Raw genomic sequence first — 24,479 nt, forward strand, 5'->3', positions numbered from 1 at the left:
AAGGGGTTCTTGCCTGTGTTGCAAGGTATGAAATTGAGCTCAGCTCAATGTTCGACCACGGCAGAAGATATAGAAGAGATGAGCGTCATCCCCTATGCCTCAGCCATAGGTTCTATTATGTATGCCATGCTGTGTACCAGACCTGATGTTAACCTTGCCGTCAGTTTGGTAGGAAGGTACCAAAGTAATCCCGGCAAGGAACACTGGACAGCGGTCAAGAATATCCTGAAGTACCTGAAAAGGACTAAGGAAATGTTTCTCGTTTATGGAGGTGACGAAGAGCTCGTCGTAAAGGCTTACGTCGACGCTAGCTTCGACACAGATCTGGATGACTCTAAGTCACAAACCGGATACGTGTATATTTTGAATGGTGGGGCAGTAAGCTGGTGCAGTTGCAAGCAAAGCGTCGTGGCGGGATCTACATGTGAAGCGGAGTACATGGCAGCCTCGGAGGCAGGACATGAAGCAATATGGGTGAAGGAGTTCATCACCGACCTAGGAGTCATACCCAATGCGTCGGGGCCGATCAAGCTCTTCTGTGACAACACTGGAGCTATTGCACTTGCCAAGGAGCCCAGGTTTCACAAGAAGACAAGGCACATCAAGCGTCGCTTCAACTCCATTCGTGAAAATGTTCAAGATGGAGACATAGAGATTTGTAAAGTACATACGGACCTGAATGTAGCAGATCCGTTGACTAAACCTCTCCCTAGAGCAAAACATGATCAACACCAGAATTCCATGGGTGTTCGATTCATCACAATGTAACTAGATTATTGACTCTAGTGCAAGTGGGAGACTGTTGGAAATATACCCTAGAGGCAATAATAAAAGCATTATTATTATATTTCCTTGTTCATGATAATTGTCTTTATTCATGCTATAATTGTGTTATCCGGAAATCGTAATACATGTGTGAATAACAGACATCAACATGTCCCTAGTGAGCCTCTAGTTGACTAGCTCGTTGATCAACAGATAGTCATGGTTTCCTGACTATGGACACTGGATGTCATTGATAACGAGATCACATCATTAGGAGAATGATGTGATGGACAAGACCCAATCCTAAACATAGCACAAGATCGTATAGTTCGTTTGCTAGAGTTTTCCAATGTCAAGTATCTTTTCCTTAGACCATGAGATCGTGTAACTCCCGGATACCGTAGGAGTGCTTTGGGTATGCCAAACGTCACAACGTAACTGGGTGACTATAAAGGTAGACTACGGGTATCTCCGAAAGTGTATGTTGGGTGACATGGATCAAGACTGGGATTTGTCACTCCGTATGACGGAGAGGTATCACTGGGCCCACTCGGTAATGCATCATCATAATGAGCTCAGAGTGACCAAGTGTCTGGTCTTGGGATCATGCATTACGGTACGAGTAAAGTGACTTGCCGGTAACGAGATTGAACGAGGTATTGTGATACCGACGATCGAATCTCGGGCAAGTAACATATCGATAGACAAAGGGAATAGCGTACGGGGTTGATAGAATCCTTGACATCGTGGTTCATCCGATGAGATCATCGTGGAGAATGTGGGAGCCAACATGGGTATCCAGATCCCACTGTTGGTTACTGATCGGAGAGTCGTCTCGGTCATGTCTGCTTGTCTCCCGAACCCGTAGGGTCTACACACTTAAGGTTCAGTTACGCTAGGGTTGTAGGGATATGTATATGCAGTAACCCGAATATTGTTCGGAGTCCCGGATGAGATCCCGGACGTCATGAGGAGTTCCGGAATGGTCCGGAGGTAAAGATTTATATATGGGAAGTCCTGTTTCGGGCATCGGGACAAGTTTCGGGGTTATCGGTATTGTACCGGGACCACCGGAAGGGTCCCGGGGGTCCACCGGGTGGGTCCACCTGTCCCGGGGGGGCACATGGGCTGTAGGGGGTGCGCCTTGGCCTAATGGGCCAAGGGCACCAGCCCCACATAGGCCCATGCGCCTAGGGTTTAAGGGGGAAAGAGTCCTAGGAGGGGAAGGCACCTCCTAGGTGCCTTGGGGGGAGGGAAACCCCCCTTGGCCGCCGCACCCCCTAGGAGATTGGATCTCCTAGGGCCGGCCACCCCCCCTTGGCCCTCCTATATATAGTGGGGGAGAGGAGGGACTTCATACCTGAACGCCTTGGCCTTTGGTTGCCTCCTTCTCCCTCCCCAACACCTCCTCCACCTCCATAGTGCTTAGCGAAGCTCTGCCGGAGTACTGCAGCTCCATCAACACCACGCCGTCGTGCTGCTGCTGGTGCCATCTCCCTCAACCTCTCCTCCCTCCCTTGCTGGATCAAGAAGGAGGAGACGTGGCTGTTCCGTACGTGTGTTGAACACGGAGGTGCCGTCCGTTCGGCGCTGGTCATCGGTGATTTGCATCACGTCGAGTACGACTACATCATCACCGTTCTTTTGAACGCTTCCGCTCGCGATCTACAAAGGTATGTAGATGCATCTAATCACTCGTTGCTAGATGAACTCCTAGATGATCTTGGTGAAACGAGTAGGAAAATTTTTGTTTTCTGCAACGTTCCCCAACAGTGGGTTATCAAGAACATTCTCTAACCTAGATAAGTTGTCTGCCACGGGGTTCTCAGCTCCTTTTCTATCAACAATATGTAAATCAAATTCTTGCAGCAGGAGAACCCATCTAATAAGTCTAGGTTTCGCATCTTTCTTTTCCATAAGATATTTAATAGCAGCATGATCTGTGTGAATAGTTACTTTAGAATCAACAATATAGGGTCTGAATTTGTCACAAGCAAATACAACTGCTAAAAGTTCCTTTTCGGTAGTAGCATAATTTCTTTGAGCATTGTCTAGAGTCTTACTAGCATAATGGATAACATTTAATTTCTTATCAACTCTTTGCCCTAGAACAGCACCTACAGCATAATCACTAGCATCACACATAATTTCAAAGGGTAAATTCCAATCAGGTGGCTGAACAACAGGTGCAGAGACTAATGCTTTCTTAAGTATTTCAAATGCTTCTACACAATCATCATCAAAGACAAATGGTACATCTTTTTGTAATAAATTAGTTAGAGGCCGAGAGATTTTTGAGAAGTCCTTAATGAACCTCCTATAAAATCCAGCGTGACCAAGGAAACTTCTTATACCTTTGATGTCCTTGGGACATGGCATATTTTCAATAGCATCAACCTTGGCCTTATCAACTTCAATACCTCTTTCAGAAACTTTGTGCCCCAAGACAATACCTTCATCTCTACTCCTAATGTCTCAATTGGTAGGTCGCATTCCGGGTTTTATTTTCGTCCCACCTCACCCGGTCTTTTTTGGTACTTCTTTGGTACTTCCTCCCACACTACTAGAAAAACCCCTACTAATGGCGCACCTAATATGGCCATTAATGGCGCATCTGTGGTGCGCCATTAACAGCACGCCATTAGTAATTTTTACTAATGGCGCATCAGTGGTGCGCCATTAGTATCTGGTATACTAATGGCGCACCACTGGTGCGCCATTAGTATAGGCCACGGTGCGCCATTAGTATGCCTCCCAGGGGCCATGTATACCCAGGTGCTTTGGCATACTAATGGCGCACGACCACGAGATGCGCCATTAGTAACAGCGGCATACTAATGGCGCACTGTCCTGTGATGCGCCATTAGTATGCTTTGTCATACTAATGGCGCACTGTCATGTGATGCGCCATCAGTATGAATATTAGTTTTTTTATTTTTTATTTTCTGTTTTTTGCACAGGTTACAAAATGTATAATTTGACAAAATATAGACAGCACACATCAACAACAGATTCATCGAATACAATAGTAGATTAGTCTTTGAATACAATTCATCATATTAATCTCCGAATACAGTTCATCATATTAGTCTCCAATTTTTATTATAGTAAGAATATTACAATGTCTTTACAAGTTTCCAATAAAAGGAAAATTGCAAGGAAATAAAAAAAACCTAAAGCTAATCTTCTAGTAATCTTTTCTTCTTTTTCTTCACTTTATCCCTGCAAAATGTAACAAAATAAACAGAAACACAAACAAACTATTTATAACATGTCAATACTGTCATTTTTTCAGACCAAGTAACTAACAACTTCAGTGAGACAGGCACAGTGCAGTGTGAATTTCAATTGGCTAAATCATATATAGAAATCAGTATCTTCTCTATGAACCTGAAACTGAGATGAATGGACTAATTTTGCACATTTGATTTATGAATTTATTCTTCTTCGACAACCAACTAAACTTCGGATCACCTTCTAAGCATCTGTACATACTACATAGGCTGATTAATCCAACAGCCACAATGCAAATATCGACTATTTCCATTCAACTTCTTCACTTACTCATTATTATCTAATGAAACCATTCGTAACTAATGAAGCAAATTGGCTGAAGTTATCATGTCTACATTTGGCTGGTAGGATGGAACATTTCTGGATTGGGAGTCAATGAGCTTTATGCTTTCAATTCTCACTGTTTTATTCAGGTGGTACAAGTAACATTTCAGCCTATTTCTAGATAAAAGCCCACCCTCTGTATGAGGCTTCACTGCCCAAAAGGCTGAAGTTGGAATATGATCAAACTCTTCAGAGCACTATAGGGCCAAAATGGTCCTTTGAATTCAATAGTTGATTTCGGAGCACAATAGGGTCAAAATGGTCCTTTGAATTCAGTAGTTGATTTCTGAGCCAAAATACTATTTATTTTATTTGTGCGCAATATTGCCTTTTTTTCAAAATAATAGCATAAGGCTCAAGACTTGTATCATTTTCAAGTTAGATTCTAAAATTCCTGGGTGCCAAAACTTTGAGAAACATCACATTAAACACCAACTATTTTTCAAAGGAAATCAATACACATTGTTAAAAGGTGAACCCATTATGCTTTCAAATGAATATATATAAACTGCTAAAAATATGTCTTGCCAAAAGGCACAGAGGCATCACTTGCTTTAACTAATATGCATGGAAAAGCATCATCTTAGTGACAAACAAACTGCAAAGTTAGGAAATAAAAGGAGAAATCAGAAGAACAAGCATACAAAATACATCTAGTATACAGGCAATTTATTAAATACCTGATGAGGGTTGCGATCAATAATTGACTGCTCCTTGAACTTCAGCTTACATGAATATTCGCGATTACCTTGAATGCGCATAGTACCATAGTGATCACAGTACAGTTTACCCAATATGAGATTGTAAATGGAAGTGGTCACCTGTGATAGCATATTTTCAGTTAATCATTTCACAGAGTCAATCATTTCACAGAGTTAACCATTTCTTGATAACTAGGTAATAATACCTTGCTCCACTGGAAAACTTCACCATCATCAAACTCCAGTGTTAACACACCAACAGGATCAAGTTGAATGGAGCGACCCCAGAACTTGCTCTTTAGGTTGCTATCTGCCCAAAACCTCCAGCCATTTCCCTCACAGTGGCATGCAACAACCATTGGATGATGACTAACCTGGCAAGTGGTATTGAATATTTTTATATAAACCAACATGCAGAAGCAAATAAACTAAACTTCAAGAAAATCTGTAGTGGCCTCAAATATCTGTTAGTCTACAAAAGAAAGGCTATTTGATGATTCAACATGTACAGAGTAGAAAATCCGAAGTAACGACTACATGGGGCACTGCAGCAGTATTGCAGCGGGCTGTTCTGAAAGCAGTATTCAAACTAGTTCATGGAGAAGTTTAAGGTGTTACGTTACATAAACTCACTATCAGAATGTAAGAAATAAGTTAGGAGAATGAACAGTGGACTATGCTAACCAACAGTAAGAACCTGTTCTTCATATTACTGGATTTCTAAAGGTTCATAAAAATACCTTTTCTGAGAAAAAATGAAGACCTTTATCTGGATAATCTGCTTCATAGGTCTCCCCAAGAAGAGGGTTGAAGGGCTTACAACTCCTTCCATCCGTAGAGGCATAACTAGAAACAACAAATGCTGCAACGCTTAGAATCCTCATCACACTATCCCCCTGAGTATTCAACATAGAGATGTAAGATGCATAAATGTGGTTCATCTCATGATAGAAATAAGCAAATAAACATGTCCAATCACAAGTTAGTTATTGCCACTACTACAGATAACATGCACACAGAAAAGTTCTGACATCTTTGCAAAGAAACAAAATGGTAGAGAACAGGTTAAACATAATGACACCAAGAAGTGTTAGAGGCGGATTTAGAATGCACTCGAATGAGTTTAGAGTAAAACGGAAGACATTGCATAAAGGTGTAATATGTAGGACACAAACAGGAGTAATCACATAAGTACATTGATATCCTCTTTGGTACAAACCAAAACTAAGATTGGATATATACTACAACTGCAAAGCAGGAGATAACAAGAACAACCTGAAGAGGAGTAGAGGACACAGTGCAAAATCAAACAAAACCACCTCTAAGCTACTTATGTTTCAGGTTAAACTACTTAAGTTCTACTCCCTCCGCTACAATATCACACCATGCAGTGGACTCAAAATTTCCTACTCCCATGCAGGATCAAGTTCTGTTCGAAGCAGGGTCAGATAGATATGAATACCTCTAGGTGGCGGAGCGTGTCAAGGAGTAGCGCCTGCTTCTGCTTGAGAAGCACAAGCTGCTTGTGCAGCGCCTCGAACTCCTCCCGCACGATCCTCTCGCTGTCAGCAATGGCAGCATCGCTGACCCCTTCCTGCTGCAGGCGCTTCTTCAGGCGCTCGGTGGAGACTGCCGCGGCCGCCGCAGTGTCCCCCGGCCCGACCATCTCGCTGGTGGACATCCTCGGGAACATCTCCTTGGTGGCACGGAGCGCCTCGATCCACGCGGCCCTGTCCTCCCTCGTCTCGGCCCGCAGGTGCAGCCTCTTGGTCCCCGAGAAGATGGAGAACCTCCTGTCGTCCGATCTGCTCTCTCTGACGGTCGACACCTGCACGTCAACCACCCGTTTCAGCGTCAGAGACAGAGGGAAATGGATCTGCGGATCAGAGGAGCGAATCGAAGCATCGAGCGGGCGACTGACCTTGAGGTGGATTTCGCCGAGGGGCTTGCGGGGCGTCTGGTGGTGGCCGTGGCCGTTGGAGTGGGGGGCGGAGGCGGAGGAGGGGCGCGCGAGGCGGCGGAGCGAGTCCTCGCCGATGACCTTGGCGCCGCGGTCGGTGTCGCGGGAGAGGTCGATGCGGTCGGGCCCGTGGATCTTGTAGTAGGAGAGCACGCCGTCGCTGAGCGCGAACCAGCGGGGCCGCCACCCGCGGCCGTAGTTGACCCACTTGTAGAGGACCCCGGAGATGCCAGATCCGGTGTCGCCATGGCCGGCCTCCTCCTGTGGTGCCTGCTAGGTCGCCATGGCCGCGGGCTCCTTGTCCGTGGCGGCTGGATCTGGGGCCTTGGGGTGGCAGGGAGCTCCTCCTCCTGCAGCTCGGCGGCCTCCACACCCCGGAGCAACGCCGTCGCCGGAGGACGTGGTCACCTGCTCTCCTCTGGATCCGGTGAGGAGGGTTGGGGAAGGAGCTCACCACGGCTCCATGCCCTGGATCTGGTGTGAGGGAGGGGGAAGGGAGCTCGCCGTGGTCAGGAGGGAGAGGAAGAGGCGGGCGGCCGGGGGTTCCCGATCTAAATCAAAGTCGAGGGAGGTGGGTGGGTGTGTCAGGAGGAAGGTGAGGGGGAGAGAACGTGACAAGAGGGAGGGGATAAGGGGTGATAGCAATGGCGCACTGGTAGGGGTGCGCCATACGTATAGATAGCAATGGCGCATCCCTTACTGGTGCGCCATTACTAGTTACAACCAGTAATGGCGCACTGTGTCTGGATGCGCCATTAGTATGTTTGGACAGGCGCACTAGTTCAAAAAAAAATTTTGGTACTAATGGCGCACCGTGGTCAGGGTGCGCCATTAGTAGTTTCAACACTAATGGCGCATCAGAGGGTGGTGCGCCATTAGTATATACTAATGGTGCACCACCTGTCTGGTGCGCCATTAGTGTCATTTCCATCTATAGCCCTTTTCCTAGTAGTGCCACCTCCCCCTCAGCCGTGAAAAACCAAGAAAAACCCCGCGATCGAGTCTCGCACACGCCCAAACTCCCGTCGTTATCTCTACTCCTAATGGAGCAGTTGGTAGCCTCGTACGGTTTATTTTCGTCCCACCACTTTCAACTGTTTTATTTCGCTGGTTTTTTCGTCCCTCCCCCACCCCACCGGTTTAGTTCCGCGTCACCCTCTCACACAACGAAAAAAATCTTAACGGATCATAACTTTCCATGCTGGTGCAAGTTATTTTTAGTAATGTCTTTATGTGAAAGAATCAATCACGATCAATCTCTAAATATCAAATCTAAATTAATTAACCTTACCTTAAATTGCTCAATCACATTAATTAGAAAACAAAATAACCGATTTTAAGAAAATATCTACTCTTAATGGAGGGTATTACATACCAAACATAGGTACGTCATTAGCTCGCTTCCTTCCCTTCCCTTCCCTTCATCCCTCAGTCCCATGCTCGTGGCGCTGAAGTGGCATCGACAGGCGATGGCGGCGAGGACAGCATGTGGCAGCCCCTGAAGCACGAACATGACTGCACCTCGGGTCTGCCGTCTCCCAAGATATGGGTGAGTTCTCGTGATGCCCACCCTAAACCCTCACGTCCTACAAATTCCTCAACCTCTACATCTCGATTTCGTCCATGCTCTGATCCAAATGACGATGCAGCTCCGACCGATTGACAATGGAGGTTTTCCATCCTTCCTCTCAGCACCCACTCCTGGAGGAACGACACGCCATGCCGATCGAACCCGGTCGAGATCACTCACCAAGATTGCTATTCCAAAGTTTTTTGTCAAAAAGTGAAGAGTGGGACGGGATCTGCACTTTTGTTAATATAACATATACTTCTGCAGGTGCAGGTTTTGTTTTAAAAATCCAATTTATTTATCCTTTTGTCGCTGAAATTGTTTACTAATTATGTCATTGGTTTTATTTCTTCTAGATGTTGTATATTCTTGGATTGAAGGGACTGTCTGACAAGGTGAAAGAGCTAATAGTTTTAGTTTTACACCAATGCAAATTTGTTTTGCTTCAGTGTTAAACATGACCTACGAGGGACACTTGCATTGCTGCTGCTTCATCCTAGCCAGCCGTCTCAGCTTCTGAGAATATAAAGTGAGACAAACAGGTACTTCTTTGGTGATTTGATTATATATTAAGCTGGACAAATGTACATCGCATCTTCTACAACAACAGATCCTCTTGTTGGGATTATATATTAAGTGCTAATACATGTGCACTGTTATTGTTGCTATTGCTAATTGATTTTATCAAGTGCTAACAGAGGCTCACTAGACTGCGATGCCAGATGTGGCATCACTTTTCATGCTCTGGCCCAGTTTTGCATTGGCTTCCTTGCTATCTTTGTATTTGGAAGAGATGGAAACAAGGGGCAACAAAATAAGGAACTAAAAGTATTAAAGGAATGCCTTGGAAACTTATTTTGCGTGAAAATCTAGTTTCAATTTTCAGCACACTATATGTACAAATGTATGCTTACTAAGACAACATCCTTCTTGTGCTGATGGCATGCATGCCATGTTCTCATGTATTATTAGCTTTGCCGAAGTTTCAATGATGAAAGGATTGTTTCAACAAATGCGTAGGAGGAAGATGCTAGGACTCCTGCTCACTAGAGAAGAACAAAAGTACTTAGGTACCGTATTTCTTTTCTAATGCATGTGTTCTTTTAATATGGTAAAAGCATCAAGCATCAGATATCATATAGCAATAAAAAGGGAGAATTACAAATGAATACTTGAATGAAAATTGCAGTCAAGTTATTTGCACTGCAGTTTACCTAATGGAGCACTTGGTAGCCTGGTACAGTTTATTTTTGTCCGGTTTTTTTCATCCCACCTCCACCCCCTAGCCAGCCCCACCCCTCGATCTCCTCCAAGTTCCTTAAATTATGCTATTTTAATCTAACTTCCTTAAATTATGCAAATCAATCGATTCCTTTTATTGGTTCAATTTGTCTTAGGAAACAAATAACAGATTTTCAGGAAACAAATAATACATTTTAATCTAACTTTCCTAAATTATGCAAATCAATCGATTCCTTTTATTGGTTCAATTTGTCTTAGAAACAAATAACAGATTTTCAGGAAACAAATAATACATTTTAAACTAACTTCCTTAAATTATGCAAATCAATCGATTTCTTTTATTGGTTCAATTTGTCTTAGGAAACAAATAACAGATTTTCAGGAAACAAATATTACATTTTAATCTAACTTTCCTAACTTATCTAAATCAATCGATTCCTTTTATTGGTTCAATTTGTCTTAGGAAACAAATAACAGATTTTCAGAAAACAAATAATACATTTTAATCTAACTTCCTTAAATTATGCAAATCAATTGATTCCTTTTATTGGTTCAATTTGTCTTAGGAAACAAATAACAGATTTTTAGGAAACAAATAATACATTTTAATCTGACTTTCCTAACTTATTAGTGAAATTTGTTTTAGGAAACAAATAACAGATACGTCACAACTTTCCTCCCAATAAATAGTTTCTTAACATTTGCAAACTTTCCTAATCAGACACGTCACAAACGGGCAGGTACAGATATCATGTTATCAAACAATAAAACCCCATTTGCATAGAAATCAGTTCAAAAATCCTAACTTTCCTAAATTTTTACCTTTCCTTGATAACAACAAACATTTTCTATGTTTTCCATCGATATTAGCATTTTTTTTGAACTGAGATCTCCGGGTTATGATTTTTTTTGTGATTCTTTCCAATTGTGACCTCTCCTTCCACTCCGGCTCCTTGTCGGATAAACACCTCCACCATAGCCAGGTGACACCGCCCCAGACCTCCTGCCTCTCCACACCTTCTCCGCCACCTCCTTCTCGTACTCCATTAACAATCCCTCTGCCATATTTGTCCACGGCGGTGTCGAGGGCATGGTGCAGCAGCGTCCCAGCGGTAGAGCAGCGCATAGCAGCAGGAAGCAACACACAGTAGGCGAGGCTGAGGGGGCGGACGGCAGAAGATGGCCATGACTGGAGGCGGCGCGAGGCAGGGCGGCAGCAGACGGGGCGAGCGCAGCCAGCGAGAGTGTGGCGTGCGACCAGGGTGTGTGTCGCGCGGGGCACAGTGGTGCGGTGGCTGCGGCGAGCGCGACGGCAGCGGCGGGCACGACCGACGTGGTGTAGCGGGCGTGGGCATGGCGAGGGAGTGGCCCCGCGGGTGCGGAAGAAGAGCGGCAGGCTCGGGCATGGGCGTGCATAGGAGCGGGCATGTGCCAGGGGGTCAATCCGAGGAGCTCGGTGGCTACCCCTGCAATGGCCATGGCGGATGGCGGTTCTCGGCCAAGGCGAAATACCTAACGAGAGCAAACGAGAGGGGAGACAAGGGAAAGGCAAGAGGAGATCATGGCGGTGTCAATGGCGCCCTAGGGGAAGACATGGGAGCTCGGGGCGGCACAGATCGAACGACAATGTCGTGGTGGCCCAAGGTTGAGGAAGACGGCAGCGAAGTCGATGCGGGGGTGCTGGACTTGATCTCGTTGGCGCAGACGAAGTAGCGAAGGCATTCGGAGCTCCTCGACAAGCTCCTAGCCCGCAGGGAGGGCAGTGGCCATGTGGACGGGGTCGGTCATGGTGGCCGTGGCGTCTGACTTCGTCCAGATCGACGGGATCGAGCGAGCGAGGAGGAGAAGTGGATTTGGGAGGGGGCGTCAAGGAGGAGTGAGGCCATGGGGTAGGGAAGGCAGGGTGTCACCCTTATCCATTCTCCTTCGATGCCAGTGAGGTGGTCGGGCGGGAGCCCGTCTCAGTAGTGACGCGGCTCGGGGAACAGGAGAAGACGACCGCGCGGGGACTGGACCGCTGAGCCGGTTCGGTGGCAAGGCCCGGAGGGCAGGGCGAATCCCCTTCTATATTGTCCTTTTGGTTTTTCAATGTATTCTAATCTGTTTCTCCTTTTTAACACCGTTTTCTATTTATTCTTATCAACTAAATGATCTCTACTCCTAATGTCTTAGTTGGTAGTCTCCGTTTCGGGTTTATTTTCGTCCCACCTCCCGAGTGAGGGAGAGGGGGAGAGAGAGTGAGGAAGAGGGAGGGAGAGGATGTGTGTGTGTGTGAGAGAGAGAATTTGATGGTAAAAAAGGTCGTCGATGTCACTTAATATGTATGAGAATATTCAATGTAATATTAACATAATTGATATTGAACTTTTAAAGTTAATGTGGCCCCGTTGCAACGCACGGGCGTTCTTCTAGTTAACCATAAAGTGGCACTTTTCCCAATTCAAGACAAGATTAGTTTCTTCACATCTCTGCAAAACTCGAGCAAGATTGCTCAAGCAATCATCAAAAGAGGAACCATAGACGGAAAAGTCGTCCATGAAAACCTCACAAATCTTTTCGCAAAAGTAAGAGAATATAGCCATCATGCATCTTTGAAAGGTAGCAGGTGCATTACATAAACCGAAAGGCATACGTCTATAAGCAAAAGTACCAAAAGGGCATGTAAAAGTAGTCTTTGATTGATCCTTAGCTGACACAGGTATTTGAGATAAACCAGAATAACCATCTAGAAAGCAATAATGTGTATGTTTGCATAATCTTTCTAGCATTTGATCAATAAAAGGTAAGGGGTAATGATCTTTCTTAGTAGCTTTATTTAACTTACGGAAATCAATTACCATCCTATAACCTGTGATAATTCTTTGCGGAATCAATTCATCTTTATCATTAGGGACAACAGTAATACCTCCCTTCTTAGGGACACAGTGGACAGGACTTACCCACTGACTATCAGCAACAGGATAAATTATACGTGCCTCCAGAAGCTTGAGTATTTCCTTTCTTACACTTCTTTCATTTTAGGATTCAAACGTCGTTGAGGATCACAAACTGGTTTGGCATCAGCTTCCAAATTTATTTTATGTTGACATAGAGTGGGACTGATGCCCTTAAGATCATCCAGAGTATATCCAATAGCGGCACGGTGGTTCTTTAGAGTTTTCAATAATCTTTCTTCTTCATGCTCTGAAAGGTTAGCACTAATAATAACAGGATATATTTTCTTTTCATCAAGATAAGCATATTTAAGATTATCAGGCAATGGTTTAAGCTCAAACACGGGATCACCATTGGGTGGAGGAGGATCCCCTAGGAAAATATCGGTATCCATAAAAGATTTAACACAATCAAACTTAGGTGTCATACCTGACTCCTTACCTTCGTCGAGGTCCCAATCTTCAGAGTTGCGTTTAATTCTATCCAATAAATTCCATCTGAATTCAATAGTCTTCATCATAAAAGAGCCAGCACAAGAAGTATCGAGCATGGTGCGATTGTTATCAGAAAGCCGAGCATAAAAACTTTGCATAATAACTTCTCTTGCGAGCTCATGATTGGGGCATGAATATAACATTGATTTAAGCCTCACCTAAGCTTGAGCGATGCTTTCTTCTTCGCGAGGCCAACAATTATGTATATAATTGCGATCACAATGAACAAGATGCATAGGGTAATACTTTTGATGAAATTCCAATTTCAATCTTTTATAGTTCCATGATCTCATATCATCACATAGTCTATACCATGTCAATGCGTCTCCCTTTAAAGATAAAGGGAAAGCCTTCTTCTTAACAACATCATCGGGTATACCTGCAAGCTTAAATAGTCCACAAACATCATCCACATAGCGTAGATGTTCATCAGGATGCTTTGTTCCATCTCTTGTAAAAGTGTTAGCTAGCAGTTTTTCCATCAAACCCGAAGGAATCTCAAAAGGAGTTTCATTTTCAACAGGTTCAGTAGGCTGAGTAGGTTGAGGAGCAACTCTTTGCTCTACTGGACGGGGTGAAGATACCCCGAACAAGTCGCCTGATCTTCTCGAGGTCGAGGGTGATTTCATCTCGGATCTGATGACCCACAAGTATAGGGGATCTATCGTAGTCCTTTCTATAAGTAAGAGTGTCGAACCCAACGAGGAGCAGAAGGAAATGATAAGCGGTTTTCAGCAAGGTATTCTCTGCAAGTACTGAAATAAGTGGTAACAAATAGTTTTGTGATAAGATAAATTGTAATGAGCAACAAGTAACAAAAGTAAATAAAGTGCAGCAAGGTGGCCCAATCCTTTTTGTAGCAAAGGACAAGCCTGGACAAACTCTTATAATAGGAAATGCGCTCCCGAGGACACATAGGAATATCGTCAAGCTAGTTTTCATCACGTTCATATGATTCGCGTTCGGTACTTTGATAATTTGATATGTGGGTGGACCGGTGCTTGGGTACTGCCCTTACTTGGACAAGCATCCCACTTATGATTAACCTCTATTGCAAGCATCCGCAACTACAACAAAAGTATTAAGGTAAACCTAACCATAGCACACTACGGGGGTAAAGGCTAGCAGCAGCGCGGGTTTTAGGTGTATCAGTAGCGCGGGGAGGGGCGCTACTAATAAGGCGCTACAGCTAACACATAGCAGTAGCGCGTGGTCACCGGCGCTACTGCTACACAAGTGTAGCAGCAGCGCGGTAATTGGAAGCTCGCTACTGCTAGTAGCTCTAGCGCGCTTTGCGACGACGCGCTACTGCTATCGCGGCGCTGCTGCTAACTTTTATACACTCGCTACTGCTAATTTAATAGGTTTTTTGTTTTTTTTGGGCATATTTGTTTTGTATTTGAATAGACTTTATAGAAGAATATTTAGCACATAGAAATTTCATCATGATACACATACGAATGCCTGCGAGACCACAAATGTAATCATAGCATATACATACAAATAGTATCATCATAATCATCATCCAACACAAAGTGGTCTCTCGTCATCATCTCGAAAATAGCGATACAAGTCCTCGATTACTTGCAAATACATCGTCATCCATCTAAACAATGGTATACGCAAGAAGAGCTATCACTTTGAGTACATGATTTCGTATCCCTCTCTCGCATTAGCGTGAACCTAAACTAACTACTGCTTGTCGCTCGGAAACCGGAAACCAGTAACACCTGGGCCTGACACTCCGGCCACTCGTCGTATATATACTCCTGGCGTAGCACTTCTTCGCCATCGATGATCTATGCACCTGCATCGTCACATGAGTCGATGATATGCAACATATATAGTTGAGCAACAGAAAGAGACAGACTTGACAAAAATAGAAACAACATATCATAAGCATAAATAACAAAGTTCATCGTACCCAAAATGCCCTAACTAGAGTGATCTTCGCTAGTCGAGGAGGAGGACGGTTTAATTACATCACAAATAAAGTTTCACTACGCATAACTCAAAGTTTTGTCATACAGAAAGTATGGACTAAACAGACACATTGTCATATATCGACAATCACTCCAACATGTCGTGCCATCCATCAATGTCAGGGAGATAGTCCCCGAGCTTAGTGAAAGCCTTCATGTCGAGACGCTGAGAGACTATCCATGTTCGGACATCTTCCCGCGACATTTGTCCTTCTTCGTAGAACATCCCTGTTTTTCCGACGACCTCCTTCATGATGATTTGGGCAAGTTCGCGCTGGATGTGATAGAACTCAGCTCGAAGTCGATGATCCTCGATATCTCCTACGTCCTTTGCCCATTGCATAATATGGGCATCGCCGGATCTAGGTGACATGCGAAGGTTCTAGTGATCCCGTCTATACTCCAGCATGTGGTGTAGGACATAGAATCCACCATTAAGAGAATCACTCGGTTGCTGGATGTAGCAGTAAGTCGGTCTTATGGGCGAAGGCGACCCTGCCGCCCCTTTTCTTCTTGTCCCTGACCTCTCCACCCCTTGCTTGGTAGTAAAACATAGCACTGTCGAGAACATCCTTGATGTGGGTGTAATCCTTTTTGTGAATGTTCTTCGACAAGTCCAAGTAAAGAGCGTGGGAGAATTGGGGGTATAGGATGATGAGGACGATGCGCCCGCCGCTGCGCAAAATAAGTACACCTCAGATTACTTAGCCTCCACCATGCAAATGAATGATTGAAATCGAAGGAAGGATAGCAGCGTGGATGACTTACACGGGATGATAAGGCACAAGAATCGCCCCCTTGTCCTTATTGGCGAGCATGAAATTGACGATGTATTCCCTCGCGTATACACGATGCTCTGCGCAGACTCCCAAGAAGCCCTCGTGCATGTAGTACGGGTCAGCGACACATATATGAGATATCTGCTCAACCCTGATGATGTAGTTCATGTGCAAGGCATAAAGGCGGACAAACGTAAAATCCAGCTTCTTCACGTGAAACATGTCGAATATGTAATCGAATCGGAGGAAGAACTTATCCGCGGGGAAGCTGTCGATGTACGACCTTTGCCGCGGAACTTTAACCACGTAGAGTGGGTATCCTAGATCTGTCGAGGCAATGAGGCCTTTCTCTACCCGCATCACATCGTCATGAAGTCTCCTTAGATCGCCGAATCTGGCCTGTAGCGCTGTTGCAAGTAGGATTGGTTGACCGGGGATATGCCATTTATCCGCATCGGGGATATCTATACGGTCCTGAAGCCAAGGCTGCTGAGGCGGCTAGATCATAGAATCAGCTTTTTTGCCTTTCCTCGCTCTCTTCCTAGACTTCTTACTACCGGAAGGTCATCCATAATACGTTGAGATGGCAATTCAGGCACCGACTCATGACGCTCAAACCCTGAGGAGGCGCCAGTATAGACATACTGTTCAGCGCCACCGTCGTCCTCATCCTCATCCATGGCGATGTCATCAACAACTAATGGAGCCTCCTCCTTACCCCGTCCGCTATCACCCAACCCGACACCCGACGCTAATTGGGTAGGTGGGGTGTTGATGTTCATACCTTGCTGAGGCTGCGTGCTCGTGGGTGTGCTCCCAACCGCCTCCAGACGAAGCAGACTCTTTGGCCACAACAGGACCCACCCATTGCAACAATCACCAAGCCACCGCGGTGTCTCCTCGTCGTCCACCAGCAGTGTTGGAGGAGGCAAATTCTCGTGGCCCGGTTCGAGACGGGCCACGGAAACCTTGAAGACGTTCGGGGGGATCGGACGGCTGTGGAACAATGATTCCTTCGGCTTCATTATTGTCGCCTTCCCCACGTCCACCTTCTAGTCGCCGATGGTGTACAATGTGGTGCACGGGGTTTCATCGGCCTGCAAAGAAAAGTCTGCGATGTGAGACATCCGAAAGGCAACGAAGACGGGAGATTATACATTTATATTGAAGGGGGCCGGTGTGACAGATACCGTGAGGGCGTCGAGCTCAGCCAAAGACGAAGCACCGCCGAGCACGTCCGGTGCGGGAGCCAGTGCGGGAGCCGGTGCGGGAGCAGGTGCTCCCAAGAAGTCAGCAAGGGGAAAGTCCTCTGCATTTTTTTTTCTGGATTTTGCCTTGTCCAAGTGATAACGCCCGTCACCAAGGAAGTAGAAAAATCTGCAACCACCTATTTTGCGGCAGCTACCGCTCTTGCGACTGTCTGAGATGATTTCTTCTCAACCGCAATCTCAACCTTCTTGTCGATGTTTTCTTCAGTTAACCTCCGTCTTTCCTTTCTCTCCTCCGTGGTCTCACGGTAGTACTTCTTCCACGTGGCGCCGTCTCCGACACCGTGCACGCATCCATACGACGGTCGAGTATCCACCGGTTGTTGTTTCAATATTTTCAACACCCGCTAGAATGGAGTGTCCCACTTGGGCCTCGCCAATGCCTCAGACGGCGAGTCGCTTTCGGCCGCAATCCGGTGCTGCTCTCTCTGCAAAAGGCACAAGGAACATTTACAAATATGACTAATGTGTGCAGTCGAATTGATCAGAAACTAAAATTACCAGCACTCTCATGAACTCCGAAATGACCGGTGTTGTCTCGTAAACCTTCTGCACTGGGTCCCAATGGTGCCGGGACCTCAGGACGTCACGCTCCTGCGGACGGTGAAATCCGCCAAGGGGTCTGGGATGCCCAGAGTCGTGGCTTCCGCATCCTCCTTGGCCCATTTGGACCTCTTTCCGCCGTAACCACGGCTTCCGAGGTGGTGTCTCCCAAAGTTCCTCTCTTGAAGCCCCTTCATGTACTCAGACTTGTTTTTGGCAGCTTCGGCCTCGCAAGCCTCCTTGAATATTTGAAACTGGTCTTCCGTGATTGTTAGATTATCCTTTACAATCTCGGAGTAGGGTTCCTTCTTGTCGATGATCCTTTCTTTCACTCGAGTTTTCCAGGCGGCCAACGCGTCGCTAAACTTGGTCATGGCGTGTTTGTTTATCTTCTTCATTGTCGGGTCCTTGTCTATATCTTCATAATCCTTCTCATTCCGGCCCGGGAACAAGAATATCTGGTGAAACTTCTTTAGGAGGGAGCTCCTCATATTTTCTATCTTCTGTAGTTTCTCATCGTTGATGGTGGCGGTTGTCCATACGATGCTGCCTATTTTATTGCCGTAGCACGAGCGAGCTTCCTCGGGCGCCTTTGGCTCAAAAATGACGTCGTCCACCTCCGTGACCACCAGGCTAGTAGTCCTGAGTTTGTTAGGAAGCTGTTGCCTCTTTGCTTTCGGTTCTATGCCGGCTCCGCTCCCCGAGGCAGCACCGGTCTCAGTCTCAGCGCCGGTCCCGATGCCGGTCTGAGTCTCAGCGCCGGTCTCAGTCTCAGCACCGGTCTGCGTGTCGGTCTCAGTCCCCGATGCCACCGGTGGGCCCAGCAACAACAAAGGTTGATCGTCGGTAAGGCTAAAAAATCCGTCTGCCGCCCGGTAGGCATTGACGCAATCACCAGAACCCTGTCCTTCATCGTTGCTAGCCATGTTTCCTATGATTAAATCTAGTCAATTAATTCTAGACCGAATAAAATGAATAATGACATAAAAAAGGCCTATTGTTTTGCAGGAATGTTGACTCCTTCCTGGTGCGGCAAATCCTGGGCACTCGATATGTCCTAGTTTGTAGCACAAGTCATGCCGAAATTCACAGAAAATTTCGACATGACCATTGCTAAAAATTGGACAAATCGAGAACCTGAAATTTTCTGGAACAGAAATGAATCAACATTCCGACAAAACATAGGCCACTCAGCATCATTCCCTGGAAACAACAAAGCCACTTGGGCACAATCGAACCACTTCAATGAAAAGATATAACATGACCACTTCAATGAAAAGATATAATCAACAATAAAAGTCTAGGAAGGGATCATCTTTAAAATAAAATTTGCCTAAATTCTTTTCCTTCACTAAACACTTCTCTGCCTAGGACAAAACCCAAATTATGTTGATCTAGCTATTCCTCTCTCTCACACAAACACACATTATTATCTCTAACCCTTCTCTGCCTAGGACATAACCCAATTAAATTGCAAAGGAACTCCATTTCTCTAACCCTTCTGACCTAATGCTCTAAAATAACATTTTCCTCTAACCTAGCCAACCTACTTAACCTAGCTTGTTAATCCAACGAACCTAATTAACCTACCTATTTAACCTAGTTAGTTAATCTAGTTTACCTACATAATTAACCTAATTAAACAAGTTAACGCAGCTAGTTCTGTGTCAAAGCCCTAAATAAATTTTTGCACTAAATAACCTAATTAAACTAGTTAACCTGACTAGTTCTCTGTCAAAGCCCTAACTAATTTTTGCACTAACCTAGATAATTAACCTAATTAAACTAGTTAACCTAACTACTTCTCTGTCAAAGCCCTAACTAAATTTTTTCCCTAACCTAGATAATTAAGCTAATTAAACTAGCTAACCTATGCATGAGAGAGAGAGGAGGGGTGGGGGCTTACAGAGGATGGCTCCGGTGGTGGCGAGGGAGGCAGTGGTGGCGAGGGAGGCAATGCTGGCGAGGGAGGCAGGGGCGTCTCCGCTGACGGCGAGGGAGGCAGTTGTGGTGAGGGAGGATCTGGTGGTGTCGACGGCGACTCCGGTGGCGTTGATGAGGCCGCGCGGCTCTGTGGCGTTGGGGGCGGCTTCGGTGGCGTCGACGGCGCCCGGCTCTGGTGGCGTCGACGTCGGCAGGAGACGGCGGCGAAGTGGGGCGACGGCGAATCGGGGAGATGGCGGCGGGGTGGGTCGAGGGATTTGGGGGAGAAGTGGTGGCCGGGGGGAAACGGTTTTTTGGTTAAGTCAAATTTAGCGGTAGCGAGTTTCGCAAAACGCGCTATAGCTAAGATAGCTACAGCGGTTTTCACAAAACGCGCTACTATTATAGCTATGTAATTTTCTTCCATTTTTTATTTTCTTTTCTGTTTCTATAGCGGGGGTCTAGGACATGCGTTGCAGCTATGTTAGCTATAGCGCCTCTTACAAACACACGCTACTGCTATGCCTTCCTCCGTTTTTTCGCTTTTTCAATTATTATGCTTTACATTTTATTTTTTCCTTTCTACTTTTTCTATTTCTTTCATTTTCATTTACTTTTCTATTTGTTTTTCATCTTATTTTATTTCCATTAGTAGTAGCGCTCTTCGTCGGAAACGTGCTACTACTTATACCCTAGCGGTAGCGCGCTTCTTCCAAGCCCGCTACTGCTATGCGTATCCTATCATTCTACCAACGGGAATATTAGTAGTAGCGCTTTTGGCACTACACGCGCTACTGCTAAGGGTGTATCTGTAGCGCGGTTTTTCCTCAATCGCTACTGCTATCTAGCACTAGCGCTCTTTTTTGACCCGCGTTGTTGCTAAATTTCTGTGTATAGGCTTTTCCCTAGTAGTATGAAACATATGGATCCAAATCAGCCCCTTACGAAGCAACGCATAAACTAGGGTTTAAGCTTCTGTCACTCTAGCAACCCATCATCTACTTATTACTTCTCAATGCCTTCCTCTAGGCCCAAATAATGGTGAAGTGTTATGTAGTCGACGTTCACATAACACCACTAGAGGCTAGACAACATACATCTTATCAAAATATCGAACGAATACCAAATTCACATAACTACTAATAGCAAGACTTCTCCCTTGTCCTCAGGAACAAACGTAATTACTCACGAAGCATATTCATGTTCATAATCAGAGGGGTAATAATATGCATAAAGGATCTGAACATATGATCTTCCACCAAATAAACCAACTAGCATCAACTATAAGGAGTAATCAACACTACTAGCAACCTACTAACATCAATCCCGGACTTGGAGACAAGAATTGGATACAAGAGATGAACTAGGGTTGGGAGATGAGATGGTGCTGGTGAAGATGTTGATGGAGATTGCCCTCTCCCGATGAGAGGAGCCTTGGTGATGACGATGGTGATGATTTCCCCCTCCCGGAGGGAAGTGTCCCCGGCAGAACAGCTCTGCAGGAGCCCTAGATTGGTTCTGCCAAGGTTCCGCCTCGTGGCGGCGGAGTCTCGTCCCGAAAGGTTGCTGCTTATTTTTTTTCTCATTGAAAGACTTCATATAGGAGAAGATGGGCGTCGGAGAGACACCAGGGGGCCCACGAGGTAGGGGGCGCGCCCAGGGGGGGCGCCCCCCACCCTCGTGAGCAGGGTGTGGGCCCCCTAGCCTTCATCTTTGGCGACAATTTTTCTTTATTTGTTTGAAGGTATTCCGTGGAGTTTCAGGACTTTTGGAGTTGCGTAGAATAGGCCTCCAATATTTGCTCCTTTTCCAGCCCAGAATTCCAGCTGCCGGCATTCTCCCTCTTCATGTAAACCTTGTAAAATAAGAGAGAATAGCCATAAGTATTGTGACATAACGTGAAATTACAGCCCATAATGCAATAAATATTGATATAAAAGCATGATGCAAAATGGACGTATCAGGATCCCATCCGCCCGCGCCGACATGAGCCTGTCGAGGGTCGTGTTGTTGGCTTCGATCATCTTGCTCATCGACTTGAGAAGTGACTCACCATGAGTCCGGAGCTTGTTGTCCATGTTGCTGGTGAACTCATGGCGAAGTAGTTCGTAGACGGTGCGGCTGTCGGTGTTGAGCTCTTCCATGGCTTGGATCCATCATCGCTCGCTAAATCGCGTCGCGTAGTGGTGGGGCGGCAACTCCAGGGCGATGAGGCTCTGATTATCAGATGTGAGGATCTCTCTTGCGGTCAGTGGATCGAAGGAATTTTCATGGGATTCGAGCTAAGAATTTGAATTCAGATGAGGATTCCTCCCAACCACCCACACCTCTATCCATTACAACCGAGCCACAGCCATAGCCGTCCAAATCCTAGCCAAAGTGAGACGATGGACTACTATAGCTATTTAACAGTATACCCGCTCAGCGGGCCCAGTTTGGGCTAGCAAGCCACTGGGGAAGCCTTTTGGGCCGGTTGGACTTGGTCTTGGAACCAGTGGGACTGGCGCTTCGCTCTTTTCGGCACGCTCCTAATCAACTACAGGTCTTCTGTCCTCATCTTCAGGTTCAGGTGTTGCATCTTCAGAGTTAACAGGAACAGGGTTGCTGACAGTGAGCAACTAACAAATCTCTCTTGTGTAACTAGTGGTTCATGTCAGGTCAACCCTTGTATAAATGAAGATAAAGAAAATGGGAAGGGTTCTCTTTTTCCTTGAAACTAAGGAAGGGGTCCATTTACTTGATTTTCTGTGCATGTGGTCATCTAGTGCTTGTTCATGCATGTTCATTACAACATTTCTGACACCCGATTCACTTATTTTGGTTCTGCGTGCAGCGACTCTGAGTTCCATTAAGTTTACGCACAACATGCCCGGACTCAATGGCAGTCCTTGGTCCGCCACGCGAACATTGCAGATCTTCTCCATCAAGCTCGCAGAAATAGCCGGTGGCCTCAAGTGGCCATTGTCTGTGTATGGCATGGTTGCTGCCAGATACGTCGCGGATCACAACCGCAACCTTCTCTTCTCTCGTAATAGGAGCCAGGCCCAAGAACTGAAAGAAGATGTATGTATGCTACGACTATCTTTTGATTTTCTTTTGGAGACCTTGATTGCACACTTGTGTCCTCTTTTACTGATCAATGGGATGAAATTGATGATGCTTGCAGGGTAGAATTTTGCGCTTGATTGGCCCGCCCTGTGCAATTGTGTTTACGGACAGAGTTGACTTTGAAATCCAACTGAAAGTAAAAGATATAGGTACGACCAAGTCACAAGATAAAGCATTGATCAGCTCTGCAGACTGTTACGAAGGCGGATATGGACCTACTGTGTCAACCTTTTCTGTCAGTAATTGTTCCTGCACACTGAAGTTTTGTGTGCGAATAGTTACACGAACCTTTCAGGCCACTGTCCTTAATGTCCAGGTTGTCAAAGATGATGGGTCATGGCCTTTTCAATGCGGTGGCCGATTTTCCTGCTCCCCACTGTCGGGGAAGTTCGTTTTCGCTGATAGCAGAGTCACTCGCACTATCAACCCCTCATCTAGCCAAATTGTGCTGCTTGATTCAAAAGATGGAGCGTGGCTGAAAAAACGTTCTGGTGGTTACCTACATATGTGGAGGCAAGTTGTTTCAGTAGAAATTGAAGGACGATTAGACATTTTCTTACAAGCCTACTCCAAAATCTGGCGATATCGCTTCACAAGGCCAGGTCCGTTTCATACCCAAATCTTGCGGCATGAGTCATGGTAAATGTGCTTTTGGTGGCTCCGAGGTATCAATTACTATTGCTTGGTCCCTTGTTGCTACGGACAAGGGGGGAATCGCAGCACGGGGAAATTTGTTTGAATGTTAAAGCTAGGAGATTTGCGGCGGGGAACACTGAGAAGAGAGGACAACACCAACCAAACCTTTGCTTCCATATCCTTCCTGTTTGTTGAAGGAGCACTGCTATACAGACGATGTTGTGCAGCCGATTTTTGCACCATCCTGCTAATTGAACCATGCATTCCTGGGGCCAAGTGGAGGCCGGCCGCTGGATCTAGCATCGTGCAATGTTTGGCTACTTAGTATCGGCTGCTCAGTAGTTTCGTTGTTGAAGTGTCTCGGTAGTTTTGTACTTGATATCCTATGTGAAGTGTCAAACCGTTTGTATGTATCTCCTATAACTTGTGCATCCAACTTCCTGTCTATTGTCTTTTAGGTTATGTTGTGTGGAGTATTCCTGATTTGATTAACAAGAGGTCTTGTTTGTCCTATTTCCTGTTGTGTAAATGTTCTCTTTGCCGTTTTTGCTAGATTTTTATTCCGTAGAATTGCTAAATAAATGTCATACATGTAGTTTCTTTCTCCGGACCATTCATTCGTTTATGTACTGTTGGGCCAACATGCAAATACAACTCGAATACACGGCTTCTCGGTTGGCCCTAGGAAAAATTGGCCACTTCATTAGGGCATCTTCAATGCTGGGCTCTTATGTAGACGCTAATGGATAAAAAATCTCGTCAAATAAAAAACCAACGGAGCGCTCCCTACCTCAACGTTGAGCGGTAACTATAGGCACTAATTAATTGAAAAATCGATTGCTACACAACATCGCCATTGAACTCGTACGTAAAGGGCTAAGCGCCAGGATTAATCGGGCCAACTGCTTATTGGATAGGATTCTGATCCTGGCGCCCAACATTGTAGATGCCCTTAT

The 24,479-nt window shown here is 45.6% G+C and overlaps 1 protein-coding gene and 1 pseudogene across 1 annotated transcript; one reads left to right on the forward strand and one right to left on the reverse strand.

Annotated features, from left to right (window-relative positions):
- Positions 1-4,941: 4,941 nt before the first annotated feature.
- On the reverse strand, positions 4,942-21,923 carry LOC119321431 (oxysterol-binding protein-related protein 1C-like). The gene is made up of 6 exons (XM_037595115.1): positions 21,756-21,923; positions 7,006-7,314; positions 6,538-6,912; positions 5,825-6,064; positions 5,291-5,458; positions 4,942-5,204 (listed from the first exon to the last, which is right to left on the reverse strand). The coding sequence occupies exons 1-6, from the start codon at positions 21,921-21,923 to the stop codon at positions 5,037-5,039; spliced, it is 1,428 nt and encodes a 475-aa protein (XP_037451012.1). The 3' UTR covers positions 4,942-5,036.
- A 721-nt stretch (positions 21,924-22,644) lies between these two features.
- LOC119321432 lies at positions 22,645-24,011 on the forward strand (annotated as a pseudogene).
- The last annotated feature ends 468 nt before the right edge of the window (positions 24,012-24,479 follow it).

Source organism: Triticum dicoccoides, chromosome 6B (assembly GCF_002162155.2).
Source record: "Triticum dicoccoides isolate Atlit2015 ecotype Zavitan chromosome 6B, WEW_v2.0, whole genome shotgun sequence".
In the NCBI taxonomy this organism is placed as follows: domain Eukaryota; kingdom Viridiplantae; phylum Streptophyta; class Magnoliopsida; order Poales; family Poaceae; genus Triticum; species Triticum dicoccoides.

Excerpts from the sequence above, each read along its gene's own strand:
- LOC119321431 (XM_037595115.1), bottom strand. The coding sequence starts at position 21,923 with ATGGAAGAGCTCAACACCGACAGCCGCACCGTCTACGAACTACTTCGC. Across the intron at positions 6,065-6,537 it reads GCCACCTAGAGGTATTCATA|TGTGATTGGACATGTTTATT; the intron begins TCTATCTGACCC and ends CAATAACTAACT. Across the intron at positions 5,459-5,824 it reads TTCATTTTTTCTCAGAAAAG|GTTAGTCATCATCCAATGGT; the intron begins GTATTTTTATGA and ends ACCACTTGCCAG.